This window comes from Haliotis cracherodii, unplaced genomic scaffold (assembly GCF_022045235.1).
Source record: "Haliotis cracherodii isolate W230 unplaced genomic scaffold, xgHalCrac1.p SCAF_14, whole genome shotgun sequence".
NCBI classification, from domain to species: domain Eukaryota; kingdom Metazoa; phylum Mollusca; class Gastropoda; order Lepetellida; family Haliotidae; genus Haliotis; species Haliotis cracherodii.
Genome location: NW_027266269.1, coordinates 9,538,389 through 9,553,850, shown reverse-complemented (window position 1 = coordinate 9,553,850; position 15,462 = coordinate 9,538,389). Strand labels below are relative to the sequence as shown.

The window sequence follows — 15,462 nt, the reverse complement described above, 5'->3', positions numbered from 1 at the left end:
TATGTACCTGTAAGAACAACAAAAGTAATGAGATTACAAAAGGTGGAAACTTTACAAGGGAAGCCAACAGCTAATTGACGCTTCTAGGTGATTAGCAATAGACGATGGACGCCAACACTTTACAGTAATTAGCGCTGATAAGTGATTAGCAATAGACGATGGACACCAACACTTTACAGTAATTAGCGCTGATAGGTGATTAGCAATAGACGATGGACGCCAACACTTTACAGTAATTAGCGCTGATAGGTGATTAGCAGTAGACGATGGACGCCAACACTGTACAGTAATTAGCGCTGATAGGTGATTAGCAGTAGACGATGGACGCCAACACTTTACAGTAATTAGCGCTGATAGGTGATTAGCAATAGACGATTGACGCCAACACTTTACAGTAATTAGCGCTGATAGGTGATTAGCAATAGACGATGGATGCCAACACTTTACAGTAATTAGCGTTGTAGTGATGGACAACTAGAAACCAGGACTTATATTATAACTGATTGGTAATTGGCAATGGACAATAGGCAAACGGGAGGCCGTGGGTAACTAGCACTGATAGGTAAAAGAATGGAAATAGCAATGGGCAAACGGGAGGCCGGGGGTAACTTGCACTGATGGGTAAAAGAATGAAATAGCAATGGGCAAACGGGAGGCCGGGGGTAACTTGCACTGATGGGTAAAAGAATGAAATAGCAATGGGCAAACGGGAGGCCGGGGGTAACTAGCACTAATGGGTAAAAGAATGGAAATAGCAATGGGCAAACGGGAGGGATTGGCAAACAAGCACATTTTGCTTATCTGAATGCCTCTCCAAAACAGGATACATATACAAATAGCAATGTATTGAAAGTGACATGAGAAATAGAATACATTATATAATTGGCATTAAAGATAAGTATTGTTCTGTAAGTGTTTAATTACTGGGTTATCTTCCATAACTACAGTTAAGTTATTATGTACATTCAGCACAACAACATCGCATTATCATATAGCAAAGCCAACATCTCAACAAAATCTCTAAATCGGCAAGAGTTGTAATATAGCCTGAATATTATTTCGACAGTAAACAACATAATATGATGACATGGGAAAAAACTTGATTATGAATATTTAATTCTTTTATCAAGTACTTTCGTTTTTTACTTACACGTCAATCTGACTCACAGTGATATCACTTGAATACTGTCCAAAGGGTGTTAAACAAACTCACTCACTCACTTAATCAGTCACATTGTCGTGTGCTCATTCAAGGTTGTTATTCTTAATGGTACTATACTAATACAGTAACAACTGAAACTTCATGGAACAAATATATAAATCATTGACCATGTGCGGCAGTAATTCCCAATCTATTCAATAACAAGACCAATGGTACATGCAAGTATTTTCCAGCCTGCCATTACAGTTTACCCAGCGACCACTTGAGATAATTAGGAATCATTTATGCCACGCCTTCCTCGACAAGAGGACAGTGCTGGCATCACTTTAATCTCCCTCTAAAAGCCTCGGACAGTCTACATTAGAGTAGAGCATCTAGCACTGTCAACTCCATCGACTTTATTGGTGTCTTGCTGCAGCTACTGACGATGCAGTAAAGAAGCATATCTTGTCAGGCTTTACTAAAAGCAGGACGTATTTTTATCACGAACTGTGATTGACAAATCGACGGGTTTACAACACCCCAGATTTCAACACCCTCCTGTATGGCACTTGAGTGAAACTTCCTTACCGGGGATGGCAACTTTTTTATAGGATAAAGGCTCGTGTGTTAATGGTCCTTTTGATACAACCTCGACACGTATGAAGATATCTCTGGTGATTGACACGCGGAGATGCTGTGCATATTGTGTCACTTAACCATGCACATTACTGGTCATTTTCTTCAACGTTGAGGTGATGTGAGATGGTGGTGAGTGGACGGCCGGGATGTTGCTTTGATAACCATTCATCAGCTAGCGATCAATGCTTGTCTTAAAGAGAGGGACGGCACCATGCGATGTGTGTTCTATATCGGGACGTCCTACACAGTGAGTGTCATTGTTCGTTAATGCAAGAAGTAACATCGAACAATTGTTTCAGTGATCTTTCACGGCCTGCCATGACGATTGTGTTAATGTCGTAAGAAAATGAACATATGAAATAATTGACGTGGATGTAGCAGATATATGTTTCTAAAAAGACATGTACAAAGGAGACGGGCTATTAAGGAATGACAGATCCACGAGGTAAGACATGTCTCCTTGATACGAGGCGACATACAGGAGACAGCAGACGGATCTCATTGCAGGAACATTCAAACTTGTTCTTTGATGCCGTGAACACGAGAACCACGTTAACCTCTCCGTTCTTCAAACAAAGGGATTCCTAGAATTATTTATATGTTTTGAAAATGACCATATGAAGATTAAATGCCATGCGTCAATATTACTGAACTTGATCCATGGAGAATATACCTGGACTTGCTTGCTTCTAAGTCGGGAGATGTCGGTGGACTCGCATCGTCGTTAGGATACCGTTCGTCAAATTCCAGGCATTTGACTGTGGTGAACATTATTTTCAAGCCATGAAAATCAATTGGTTGTTTTTGAAAAGTTAAACGGCTGTGGTGTGACGATTTAAATGTGTATTGGTGCATTTTGTCAACACACTCGTGGAATTGAGAAAAGAAAGTCCAAAGGCCTTTGGATTGTGTCTTGTGCTCATCAAAATGCTGACCATTGTTCCGCCAGGATCTAATTTAAGAGGATTTGCCAGCGATTGAGTCCGCATTTTCTGCATGAGTGATCATTAACAAATTCGCGTCTCATTTCTAAATAAGATTTGCAATACTGAATGTATCATTTGAAATTCGATTTCTGCCGAGATCCAATATGAACAAGCCCCGGCGCTAAGAACTGCTGTGATCAAATTCGAAGAGGCATGGTGAGATTTGTATAGAAATTCCATTTGGAATATTATAGCGCCTTTGCCTGAAGGAAATTAAAAAATAGAAATATCGAACGAGCGTACTGATATAGGATGCAAAGAACTAAAGAGAATCGACTTAGCAACGTGTAATTATACGACAGATGCAAAGTTAATAAGAGGTTTGGAGTCAAAAGACCTTTGTTTTTGTGGTCCATTCATGGCTGTATATGTCGCCGACATAAACATATTACATGACCCTAGAGGCGACGAAAAGCGTCTGAAGTGGGTTCCGTGTTTATGTAACGATTCGAGGAGCTAGGACATTTACGACGTCAGTGTAGACACACGCCTTCGTCCCATTGACGTTGAATCCATGGAATTATATTGTTTTCTCCTCACATGGCTGTGGTTTTCAACCCGTCTGGAAAATTCCTCCTGGTCACAGTGCGAGTGATTACCATTGACGGCTGATCTTAAATATTGTGTTATAATTGCTAAGCTGATGATTCAATTCAAAGAAACGAATTCATTCCTCGGAGAACGTTATTTGGTGTTTTCACAGGGTGTGTTTGAACATGTTATTTGAATACTGACAGCCAGATTGCTTCTTCTGCGATGTATTTGGTTCGATTAAAATGTGGTGTCACTCTGCCAAACCCTCGGTGTGAAAGTTCAAAGAGAGCGTTATCAATTGTCCGCTCATGAATTCCATGAGAGGACAGAGACGACATTATCGGCACCAACTCCGTCTACGGCAGTCCTCATCCATCATGACGAGTTTAGTTTGTTACTGATGCACACAGCAGATTCAGACTTATAAAACCTAAACCAAACCAGTGACGTTTAATCGTGACCTGTACTTCCATCCACTACCACCATGAACCCTCATACCACAAGGACTTTGTTTGCCATTGGCATACTGTTTTCGTTAGTTGCGATAAGACAGGTTCCCTCCGAGGACATCAAGATAGGAGTTATCCTTCCCTTTCGTGGACGCTACCCATGGGTCCTTAACAAAACACGCCCAGCGTTGGAGTATGCAATAGAGGCCGTCCTTAACGACACGGCGCTGCTCCAAGGCTACAACATCACGACGGCGTATCGAGATTCCCTATGTTCGGAGACGGAAGGGCCACTGGCCGCCATTGATATGTACACAGAGAAACTAGCACACGTGTTTATTGGGCCAGCGTGCGATTACAGCGTGGCTCCTATAGCCAGGTTCAGCTACAAGTGGGGGATACCCTTAATATCCGCCGGTGCTCTTGTTTCAGCCTTCCATGACAAAGCTGAGTATAAACTCCTCACCAGAATTCAAGGATCGTACGCCAAAGCAGGGGAGTCGTTTTTGGCCTTGTGTTTTGCAAACCAATGGAGGAAAATTGGGTTGTTGTACCACGACTTTAAGAACGACCCAAACCGAGTAAAATCCGACTGTTTCTTTACCTTGGAGGCTATCTATCTGGCACTGGTGAAGACGCTCGGTATACAGCCGTGGCATAAATCCTTTGACCAGACAAAAAACGTAGGCGACTTTGAAGACCTTCTCATTGAGGCAGCAGAACACACAAGAAGTAAGATCGCATCTCCTGTTCTCTATAGTCAATGTTGTCCTGTTGTCTCACTAGATAAACACGACAATTGTGTAAGTATATGTTTGCTCAATGCAATTTGCCATTTGGACATGTCTATCGTCCTCTTTGGAGATATTGTAGTTCTACATGTGGGCAGGACGAATAAGTACCATATTAGGCTCTGGAAAATGTGCAGTGTTGCAAGTTTGATCAAAGTCGTTAAAAACAGTGTTTTTGCACCATGTTAACTACCACGTTATTGGGTATATTAACCGGTTAATGATGATGCTAATTAAGTCAGCATCCATTTCATCTGTATAGGGAAATCATTATTAGTACAATCTATTTTCTTCCAGGTTTATCCAACAAACTATTTTTTTACTGAGCACTAGCCAACACTCTATTCATTTTTACTATTAACACAGAAATGTTGACGTTCCGCAAAACAAACTATTCCTTTCTGAACCAACTATTAATTAAACAAAAATACTATACAGAGAGACGAAATGCATTGTAGATAGATGTTAAGTATGATATCAACACAATTAGACACAGTTGTGAGCATAACCTGTATCTATTCATGAAAAGGAATTCATGATAGAAAATGATTGATCACATTGACAGTCCGCTTTTTCTTTTATCCAAACCCTAAATAAATCATAATTCAATTGTGCAGTGCAGTTAGGATGAATAATGTTCTCTTTACGAAGAGACCCACGTATCTGTGTTCTTCGTGAGAAATGGTTCCAGCCTTTGCCATCAACTGATTAGCTCTCTGGTCACGAAGACGTCAACTTCTATGTCTGCAAACCGTAATAATCTGTCTTAATATGACATATTCATGTAGATGTTTGCAATTCTGTTTTGGTGCCTACCCATGTCTCAATCCGCTTGTTATGGGTTCGAATCCCAGATTATTTCAAATTAAGACTTTTGGTTTGTCAGCATCACGTAGCCATGACAACAGAGTACGACTTGAGTCATTCTGTCTTTTCCTTCCCCATCTCTGACCCCTCTGTGTTAAACGACTCGATGCTTCTATGTAGTTTACTGTTGTTTCGTTATGAAATAGCCTCAGTTGTAATGACAATAGTATTTCTAATTCAACTGCCTGGCAGATGAAAACATACATTGAAGATTGGATTTGCCTCATAGATTAAAAACCTTATTAAAACGTTACTAGGCTGAGCTATAGTGAGATATTCATTGATATGATGCATGTAATATCGCCTATGATACCAAAGATTACAAACCGTATTAAAACGTTACTAGGCTGACCTGTTGTGTGATATTCATTGATATGATACATGTAATATCGCCTATGATACCAAAGATTACAAACCTTATTAAAATGTTACTAGGCTGACCTGTTGTGACATATCCATTGATATGCTGCATGTAATATCGCCTATGACACCAGTATCAAATACATTGGCATTTAGTAACCGTTTCTTGTTTGTTTCATGTATAGCCACCATCAAGCAGTGGTGTATACTTTATTTTGCCTAGCAGTTTAATACAAGGTTTATTAGGTGCTTCAAGAAATGTGAACTTCCGGATTAGAATAGGTCTGCAGCAACTTATGTTTATTGTTAGAGGCGACTAACGGGATTGGTGGTCAGGCTGACTTGGTTGATGCATGTCATCGTATCCCAATTGCGTGGATCGATGCTCATGGATTGTTTGGTCCAGATTGTATTATTTACAGATTGCTGTCATATAGCAGAAATATACAACAAACAAACAAACGCAATTATGGGGAGGGAAATAACTCTCTTTGACCTGAAATTGGTCGGCATTGTTCCTACAAATGTGTATGACAAAGAACCATACAACAAACAAACCTGCTTTTAAACGCGCAGTCACGTCCGTAGAGTAACATTCTACTGTCACATATTCGTAAGAATTAATATTAAATATTAAATATGAATGAGGGAGAATCCATCCCGAGACTTAAGCTTCAGGGAGTCCCAGCTCCCAACACTTCCTGTAAGTCCATCACACAGTGACAAATCCTGATCTGTTCTTTAGGTATGAATACATGAACCCAATGAAGTGTCATCTCCCTCGGGTGTACATTTGACCCCACCGCCAGCATCCCCACTCCGCGCTGGCTCCAGCGAAAGGCCAAGTAGCAGCTGTGATGTGTCTTTGTGTGTCTGTGTCTGGAACTCCGTCTTTGTCTCGACACGACGCCATCAGAATTAATGAATCCGGCCTTGATTAAACCAGACCTTTGGTGTTCCGTCGCTGAGGTCGTCCGCCCTGGGTAGCCGGCTGTACATGTAATTAGAACGTACTGTATTTATTACACTGATTGACAACAAGAGGGAAGTAGCATTGCGCAGCGTAAGAGTGAGTGAGTTGGGTGTAACGCCGCTTTTAACACTATTCCAGTTATATCACGGCGTGTCAGCTTAATGGTGGAGGAAAGCCCGAAGTGATGCAGGTCTCAGACGTTTACCACTTTGGTGAAACCCATGAGCACGGGTATGGTGCTGACAAACCTAGAAACATAATTGGGGCTAACCGCGATACAAGTCCACAATCATAGGTTCCTGGCGTGCCCAAGGGACGCAACTCTGCACAGCGAATTCCGGCGCCTTAGACGACTGGGCCAGGCTGCCCATCTGACTTCTGATGCTGAAAAGAATCTTTTTCTTGAACATACGGTGTATATAGATCAGGATTTTATCATATGGCTCTGACAAATTAACATAAGTACTATTCAAGAATAGGATGTTCTTTAACTAACTTGGAGTAGTCTATATTGATGTCCAAAGTCGATGCAATGTATGTTTATATAATTTGTATACCTTTGCAAATTTATACATTATGCTAACGTTGAACTAAAAATCTCTTACGAATTATTGCTTATATACTTCAGGCGAAGCATGTTATTACAATTTTCAATTCAATCTGTAGGATATTCCTTACATACTTAAAAATCTATACACATCAGACAATTATGTATTTAATAATGATACCAGATTACATTTCGCAATGAAATCTCTATGTTCCTCTATAAGTATATAAGTAAAATGACAAAGGTAAATTCACTTCATCAATTACTTGTGGACGTCAGGTGCCTCCAAGAAAGCCTTAAAATATCCACACACATAATATTTCAAATTACTCCTTCTACCTAACGTTCACATCAACTTCACTTAAAGGTATAGGTCTTGTTGTGAGGGACATGTTCAATAATCTTGCAATACAAGACGTGAGTGAGTGGGTGAGTGGGTGAGTGGGTGAGTGGTGAGTGGTGAGTGAGTGAGTGGGTGAGTGGGTGAGTGGGTGAGTGGGTGAGTGGGTGAGTGGGTGAGTGAGTGAGTGAGTGAGTGGGTGAGTGGGTGAGTGGGTGAGTGGTGAGTGGGTGAGTGGGTGAGTGGGTGAGTGGGTGAGTGAGTGAGTGAGTGAGTGGGTGAGTGGGTGAGTGGGTGAGTGGGTGAGTGGGTGAGTGGGTGAGTGGTGAGTGGTGAGTGGTGAGTGAGTGAGTGGGTGAGTGGGTGAGTGGGTGAGTGGGTGAGTGGTGAGTGGTGAGTGAGTGAGTGAGTGAGTGAGGTGGGTTTAAAGCTACTTTGAGCACTATTTCAGTGTTATCTGTTCAGTTCAATTCAGATCAGTTCAGTTCAGTCAGTTCAGTTCAGTTCAGCTCAGCTCAGATCAGATCAGATCAGATCAGATCAGATCAGATCAGATCAGATCAGATCAGATCAGATCAGATCAGATCAGATCAGTTCAGTTCAGTTCAGTTCAGTTCAGCTTATTTCTCAGAAAGACCCACCAACGGTAGTACATGAGAAAAAATATTATATTTTTTCATACTATAATGAAAAATATCAATATCGAGATGACAGGAGAATTGTGCAAATACATATAGGGATCAAAGGTTACGATGAAATATGATAGAATGAAAGTAACAATGATCTCATACACGTTTTCTAACAGCTTCAACATTTCTAAAGGTGGTATTGACAAATTTGGACAAGTTCTTCATATCTTTTACTCTAATGCTGGATAAACGTTTTTTCAATTTATACATATGAGGTCATTCAGAGAGATCTTTAGGTATGTACATGGACCGCCACTAGAGAAGAGATTCACATCATGGCGTGTGAGTTCGAGTCCAACGTCACGTTAAGGTATGAGTTGGTTTCATCTACGTTCAAAACGTCTTTGAGATCCATGACTTCGGGCTTTCCTCCACGCTAAATATGAGGCCGTGATTTGACTGAATTACTATAAACAGCAGCGTTAAACTCACTCACTCATACAAGCTAACAGTATATCTATTGCCACGTTTCTGTTCCGATGAACCGGATAATTTAGACCCTGTTCCACAAAGCGGTCGCTAAGAATGTCCTATATCGTTGACGCTGTATGGCAATAACTATCGTTTAGCGCTACAATCACGTTGTGAGAGGACACGGTGTCCATAACAAATCCTTTTCTGACTAGATACTTGACATGTTGAATACGCCTGACTTCTGATGGCTAGGTAGCGTTCACTGACGTTATTGTAATCGAACAATGCACCTGATTGTTTTGTGCGGTTATCGGGTAAAAAGAGCACAGTGAGCTTATTCTAATCCATATTCCCACTATAATGACTGGTGTATTGTCTTTGAATATTCATAACGGAATCGACATTTTCTATCATATTTTATATCTTTTAAGAAATCTCGAGCAACTGTCACTTTTATATTGTTTTCTAAAATGTCGTGACGACCTTGCATTTTATTATTGAAATAACAGACAAATTCCCTTCCCATCCGACAGTCACATATCTGAAGATGTAGCATAAATTCTTCGCTTGGTAACCCTTTCACCTTGTGAGAATGGCCCGATAGCCACCGAGGACAATATTCTCTGGCTTATTACGAAACGTGATATGAAAAGACATCACAATTATAAAACCGTTAAGCACCAGGCCCTGGTATAAAAGTCAGCCATTAAATCTTCAGTTCATGCTGTATTTGTGTCATGATAAATCGGTAATATTGACCTCGGATTTGTGGAGGCCCATTTTGGAATGACTTCCCCATTTGGACCTGAAGATGTCACGTTTGAATCCAGAATGAGAGTCAATAATATTCGTGTTTAATCCCTTCTGATTCATAAAGCCGTGTGACTACTTCGCGCTATTGCAACTTCTGTTTGTTCGCGTCGATATCCAGCTTGTGGGCCCCTCGTGCAGCGTTGGGGGCAGATCAGAGAATACAACTCCTATTACTTTGAAACACTCTGTTGAAAAAATGTAGCCAACAGTTCACCGGACGTTAGCATTTATCATCGATGTTATAACACAATATCTCCTATGGGACACCTCACTGGTTAATACTCCCTTGTTTATCACACGTTGTTATGCGCCGTATGCGTGTGGCACACGACTGAGACAATTGGGAAGTATTTAAGCAGTTTGGGATGAGTGTGAAAGTTGAACATGGCCTTTCAGCTGAAGGATTCCTGGATGGAGATTTGTGTAAGATGAAGAGCGGATTAATTTGACTTGATTGAATACAGACCACCGTCATATAGCTGGAATATTGCTGAGTGTGGCGTTAAACAACAAACAAACAAACAAACAAACAAACACGTCTGTGAGAGGAGGGTCAAACAACTAATACTTAGGGATGGATGATTACGGACAAAGCTACACATGAACTCCAGTCAGAGTCAAGCTGCCTTCTAACAAAACTAGGACTGTGTTGATGACAGAACTTTAAAAAAAATAATGTCAGAAGAATGAAGACGAAAATCGTAAACGTCCTTTAGAACTTCAGGTGAACGAAGTTGTTCATAAATACTATAACACAAAGATTAAAAGATTTATATTTTCAGTCATGGAATGCAACTCTTAACGCGTTCACCAAAGTCCCTGTTATATAGCAGTTTCAAGTCATATATCATTGCAGAGAAATACCTTTTCAGTGTTAGTCTTAGAAAATTTAGTGAAGCACTTGCAAGATTCCGATGTTCATCACACGATCTTTTAATTGAAAAAGGTAGATATCAAAATATTCCGAGAGAAAATAGACTCCGTCCACTATGTGACCTAGGATTAATTGAGGACAAGTATCACTTTTTTATTAGTATGCCCGCATTATGATGAACTAAGAAAAGTATATTTACCAAAATATTTTCATGTAAATATTGTACATGTACGTTTAAACTATTACTGACCACTAGCAACATGGAAACCATAAGAAATCTTTCTATGTACATATATCATGCTTTTATACAAAGAAAATCAAGTTTGGAAATAATATGATTGTACCAATTGCTCCTGTAATCATGATTGTACTATAGGCCTGTGGCCTCCTCAGTACGTTGAATAAAGAAATTGAAATTGAAATTGAATACCAACAAAGTATACCAAATGCCTGACAAGGTCAAAGTAAGGATATTTATTCTATCTATGCTTCTATGAAAGGAGGTGTCTATAGATGCTTCTATGAAAGAAGGTGTCTATATATGCTTCTATGAAAGAAGGTGTCTATATATGCTTCTATGAAAGACAGTGTCTATATATGCTTCTATGAAAGAAGGTGTCTATATATGCTTCTTTGAAAGAAGGTGTCTATATATGCTTCTATGAAAGAAGGTGTCTATATATACTTCTATGAAAGAAGGTGTCTATATATGCTTCTATGAAAGAAGGTGTCTATATATGCTTCTATGAAAGAAAGTGTCTATATATACTTCTATGAAAGAAGGTGTTTATATATGCTTCTATGAAAGAAGGTGTCTATATAAACGCACTATTTTCAGAACGCCCAGCAAAAAATGCCCCCCCCCCCCCCCCCCCCCCCTCCAACACACACACACACACACACACACACACAAGGTGGCAAGGTAGCACAAATATGATAATCCTGGTTTTACAGGAATAGTAAATGTTTTGGAACATGTTTTGGAACACATTAAGTTGAAAGTCATAGGGAACGAGATGATCTTATGCAGTGCAGGGAGGTGCTTTAAGAGCTATTCCATTGAAGATAGGTCTCGATTTGATATGTAAGGCAGTATAGCCAGTAATGACAACACACATATGGCCATCCTATTAAGGTAGAAGTGACCGGTCCATTAGAGACTAGACCGTCGCTGGCGCCTTGTGGTCATATCTTGATCCCGCAGCTCTCAACACGGACGCGGTAATGACAAATAATGGCTACTAAATACCCCAAGGAATAGAAGGCCGGCTGGGAGATTTTAGATTTGTGAAATACAAATTGAGTTAGTTTATTATGGAGACTTTTCAGGATGAAGGCAGAAACGGTATTCTTAAAGATGGTGGGATGCGGTGACAGATGGTGAAATAGTCACGTTTGGACACAACGTGGTTTGATAGAGCGACGTTGGTGTAGACAAACGTCGGCTATGATGTAGATGACTTTTAATCCTCGTTAAATGCTGTTTGCCTCGTGAGGGTTCTGGTTATAGAAGGTCCCGGCATCCTGTGCTGGTCGTGAGAAGCGACATAATGCATCGGGTGTCAGGCTCAGCAACTAGATTGATGGCGTGTCATCATATCCCGGATTCCTGCGCAAAATATCAATCACTGGATTGTCTGTTCCAGATTCCATTTGTTACAGGCTGCCGTCATATAGTTTAAATATTGCTCAAAGCATCGTTAAACATCAAACAAACAAACAAAAATGCCTCCTGCGCTCTAGGTTTGAGATTGGTTTGTTTCTACGACACTGACACTATCATCCAAATATCCCCAATATCTTGTCAACCTTGGTACCGATACAGCAGAATGAGCAGATCTATCTAAAGTCGACAAAATCATGAACATGTCCCAGTGTCTTTTGTCTGCAGCAATATCACTGACACTATTGTTTATTGAGAAGTTCGGATATATAGAGCACATTTGAGCCGTAAGATGATAAACCAAGGATTTCAGTTTGAAGGTTTCAAATGTAGATTTAAACCCAGCAATACGTCGCAGTGTTGTGTGATTTCGATTTGAAACCCAGAACGATATTACTGTATTGTGTGATTTCGATTTGAAATCCAGCACGATATCGCTGTATTGTGTGATTTTGATTTGAAATCCAGCACGATATCGGTGTATTGTGGGATTTCGATTGTTAAACCCAGCATGATATCGCTGTATTGTTGGATTTCGATTTGAAATCCAGCACGATATCGCTGTATTGTGTCATTTCGATTTGAAATCCAGCACGATATCGCTGTATTGTGTGATTATGATTTGAAATCCAGCACGATATCGCTGTATTGTGTGATTTCGATTTGAAATCCAGCACGATATCGCTATATTGTGGGATTTCGATTGTTAAACCCAGCATGATATCGCTGTATTGTTGGATTTCGATTTGAAATCCAGCACGATATCGCTCTATTTTGTAATTTCGATTTGAAATCCAGCACGATATCGCTGTATTGTGTGATTTAGATTTGAAATCCAGCACGACATCGCTGTATTGTGTGATTTCGATTTCGATCAAATTCATTTTGTCATTAGAATGTGTATATTTACACATATAATGGTACATGTATGATATAAAATGATATATGAAATATGAAATAAGTTGATATGTGAACGGAAATCGCGACACCAATGTTAAATGATGTTCTTCAAGCAGTACCACGAAGCTATGTTTTACTTAGATTACATCTACTAAGTGTGAACATTTATCTAACTCATAAACATGATAAAGGTCAACAACAGCCCATGGCGTCTGGATAAACATTGTTCTTCATCTCATCCTGACAACCTTCAGCGGGAGCGAGTGTCTGGTACAACATCCCTGTTTGATGGATATGCATTTATAGACGTAACCAGATTACAAGAAACAGGATTAGTAGAATTCCGCTAAATGCTGGGTAAGGGCTCTTGGTCTAAAAGGTTGCGCCTTTGTCGAGCTCCTTAAACGACATTGGGGTTGTACTCTAAGCCTGCTCCTTGAGACAATGTGAGAAGATTTATCGAGTTAACGTTGTTAGCAAGTAAGTGGGGGTAGCAGCTTAACATAGGCCAACAACGCTTACTGACTTACTTAGTCCTCGGGGTAAATATGTTTGTGTGTAGTTTGAATTATCGGCAGGTAATTAAGTGTCGCTCAGTCAACATCTGATTCAGCTTGCACGAATTTCTCACTTAATTGACGTTTGAAATGTGGATTCAGAATCTATTCTGTCATAAATGGAAGATATCCTTGAAATTCTTTGTTTTCCTTTGTGATAGCACAATGTGCATATAGAGTGAGTGAGTATGATTTTACGCCGCTTTTAGCAATATTTCAGGTTTTCAAATCGGGAGGCACGAGGTTTTTTTTGTATTGTGCCCATGTGGGGTTCGAACCCGCTCCTTCGGAGTGACGAGCGAATGCTTTAACCACAGGCCTACTCCACCACCCACGTGTGCATATAAGCAAGACGTTGCGACAATATTCTTTGAGGAGGACTTTGTTTATCTTTTGGCGATATTCAAGTCATAAAATATCATGAAACAGCAAAAATGTTTTCCATATACACTGACGGGCAAACGAAAATATACCCTTGAACATTGGCATAGACAAAACAAATTACAAACGTTATAAAAACGTTGCTGGGCTGAATACAATCGCGGAAACACTGCAAACCTAAGCTTTAACGATACGGGAGTGTATTTCAAATGTACGGAGGCTTAGCCTGCCGTGAGGAACACGCTACATAACAATACATCCACACAATCTTCCATAACGAGGGGTTTCCGGATTAACAGGGTCAGGTTTACCGGTCCGTGGATGTCACTTTCAATTTTTTTTTTATATTGACGTACCATCACAAAACAGGTTCTCCGGATTTATATAATTCCGAAATTATTGATCATTGATGAGATTGTAATCTCATCTCATCTCATCTCATCTCATCTCATCTCATCTCATCTCATCTCAATTCATCTCATCTCATCTCATCTCATCTCATCTCATCTCATCTCAATTCATCTCATCTCATCTCATCTCATCTCATCTCATCTCATCTCATCTCAATTCATCTCATCTCATCTCATCTCATCTCATCTCATCTCATCTCATCTCATCTCAATTCATCTCATCTCATCTCATCTCATCTCATCTCATCTCATCTCATCTCATCTCATCTCATCTCATCTCAATTCATCTCATCTCATCTCATCTCATCTCATCTCATCTCATCTCATCTCAATTCATCTCATCTCATCTCATCTCATCTCATCTCATCTCATGTCATGTCATGTCATGTCATGTCATGTCATGTCATGTCATGTCATGTCATGTCATGTCATGTCATCTCATCTCATCTCATCTCATGTCATGTCATGTCATGTCATGTCATGTCATGTCATGTCATGTCATGTCATCTCATCTCATCTCATCTCATCTCATCTCATCTTATCTTATCTTATCTCATCTCATCTTTCATGAGAGACAGGAGCTGGATATTAACAAGATTTCAATGATCTGCCAAATTTTACATTTTTTCACGTGTTGTGTTTTATTTCCAGTTATCGTGCTGTGTGCATCCCCCGAGTCGGTCAGAAACATCATGATAAAAGCTCATGAACTCAACTTTGACAACGGAGAATACGTCTTCTTCAACATCGATCTCTTCTCTAGGTCAGTATGTGTCCGCCACCATTCCGTCCTTACTCGTCCCTTTCCGTCACCAGTCGCCATTGTCCGTCATCAATTGCACGTTTCCGTCACCTGCACAAGAAGAGTCGTTCCCATTGGTACAATGAAATATGTGTATCTTGAAGTTTCAAGTTAGTATCTTGAAGTTTCAAGTTAGTATCTTGAAGTTTCAAGTTAGTATCTTGAAGTTTCAAGTTAGTATCTTGAAGTTTCAAGTTAGTATCTTGAAAGGTCAAGTTAGTATCTTGAAGTTTCAAGTGAGTATCTTGAAATTTCAAAATAATAAGTTCAAATTTCAAGTTAGTGTCTTGTAATTTCAACTTAGTATCTTGAGATTTCAAGAAAAAAAA

General features: G+C 39.9%; 2 protein-coding genes across 2 annotated transcripts in view; both read left to right on the top strand.

The window, feature by feature from the left end:
- Nucleotides 1-15,462, top strand: part of LOC139461002 (atrial natriuretic peptide receptor 1-like) — a 198,619-nt gene that overhangs the window by 135,249 nt on the left and 47,908 nt on the right. Inside the window, exon 2 of the mRNA XM_071242470.1 lies at nt 14,983-15,094. Coding sequence (XP_071098571.1) covers nt 14,983-15,094 — 112 coding nt within the window. The remainder of the gene's footprint in view (nt 1-14,982; nt 15,095-15,462) is intronic.
- On the top strand, nt 3,788-8,280 carry LOC139461258 (atrial natriuretic peptide receptor 3-like). The gene is made up of 2 exons (XM_071242895.1): nt 3,788-4,484; nt 8,096-8,280. Exons 1-2 carry the CDS (start codon nt 3,788-3,790, stop codon nt 8,278-8,280), a joined length of 882 nt encoding a protein of 293 aa, XP_071098996.1.

What these genes read in the sequence shown, in the direction of transcription:
- LOC139461258 (XM_071242895.1), top strand. Translation starts at nt 3,788, where the DNA reads ATGAACCCTCATACCACAAGGACTTTGTTTGCCATTGGCATACTGTTT. An exon ending in GGCAGCAGAACACACAAGAA is followed by an intron (nt 4,485 to 8,095) that starts GTAAGATCGCAT and finishes TTATCTGTTCAG; the next exon opens with TTCAATTCAGATCAGTTCAG.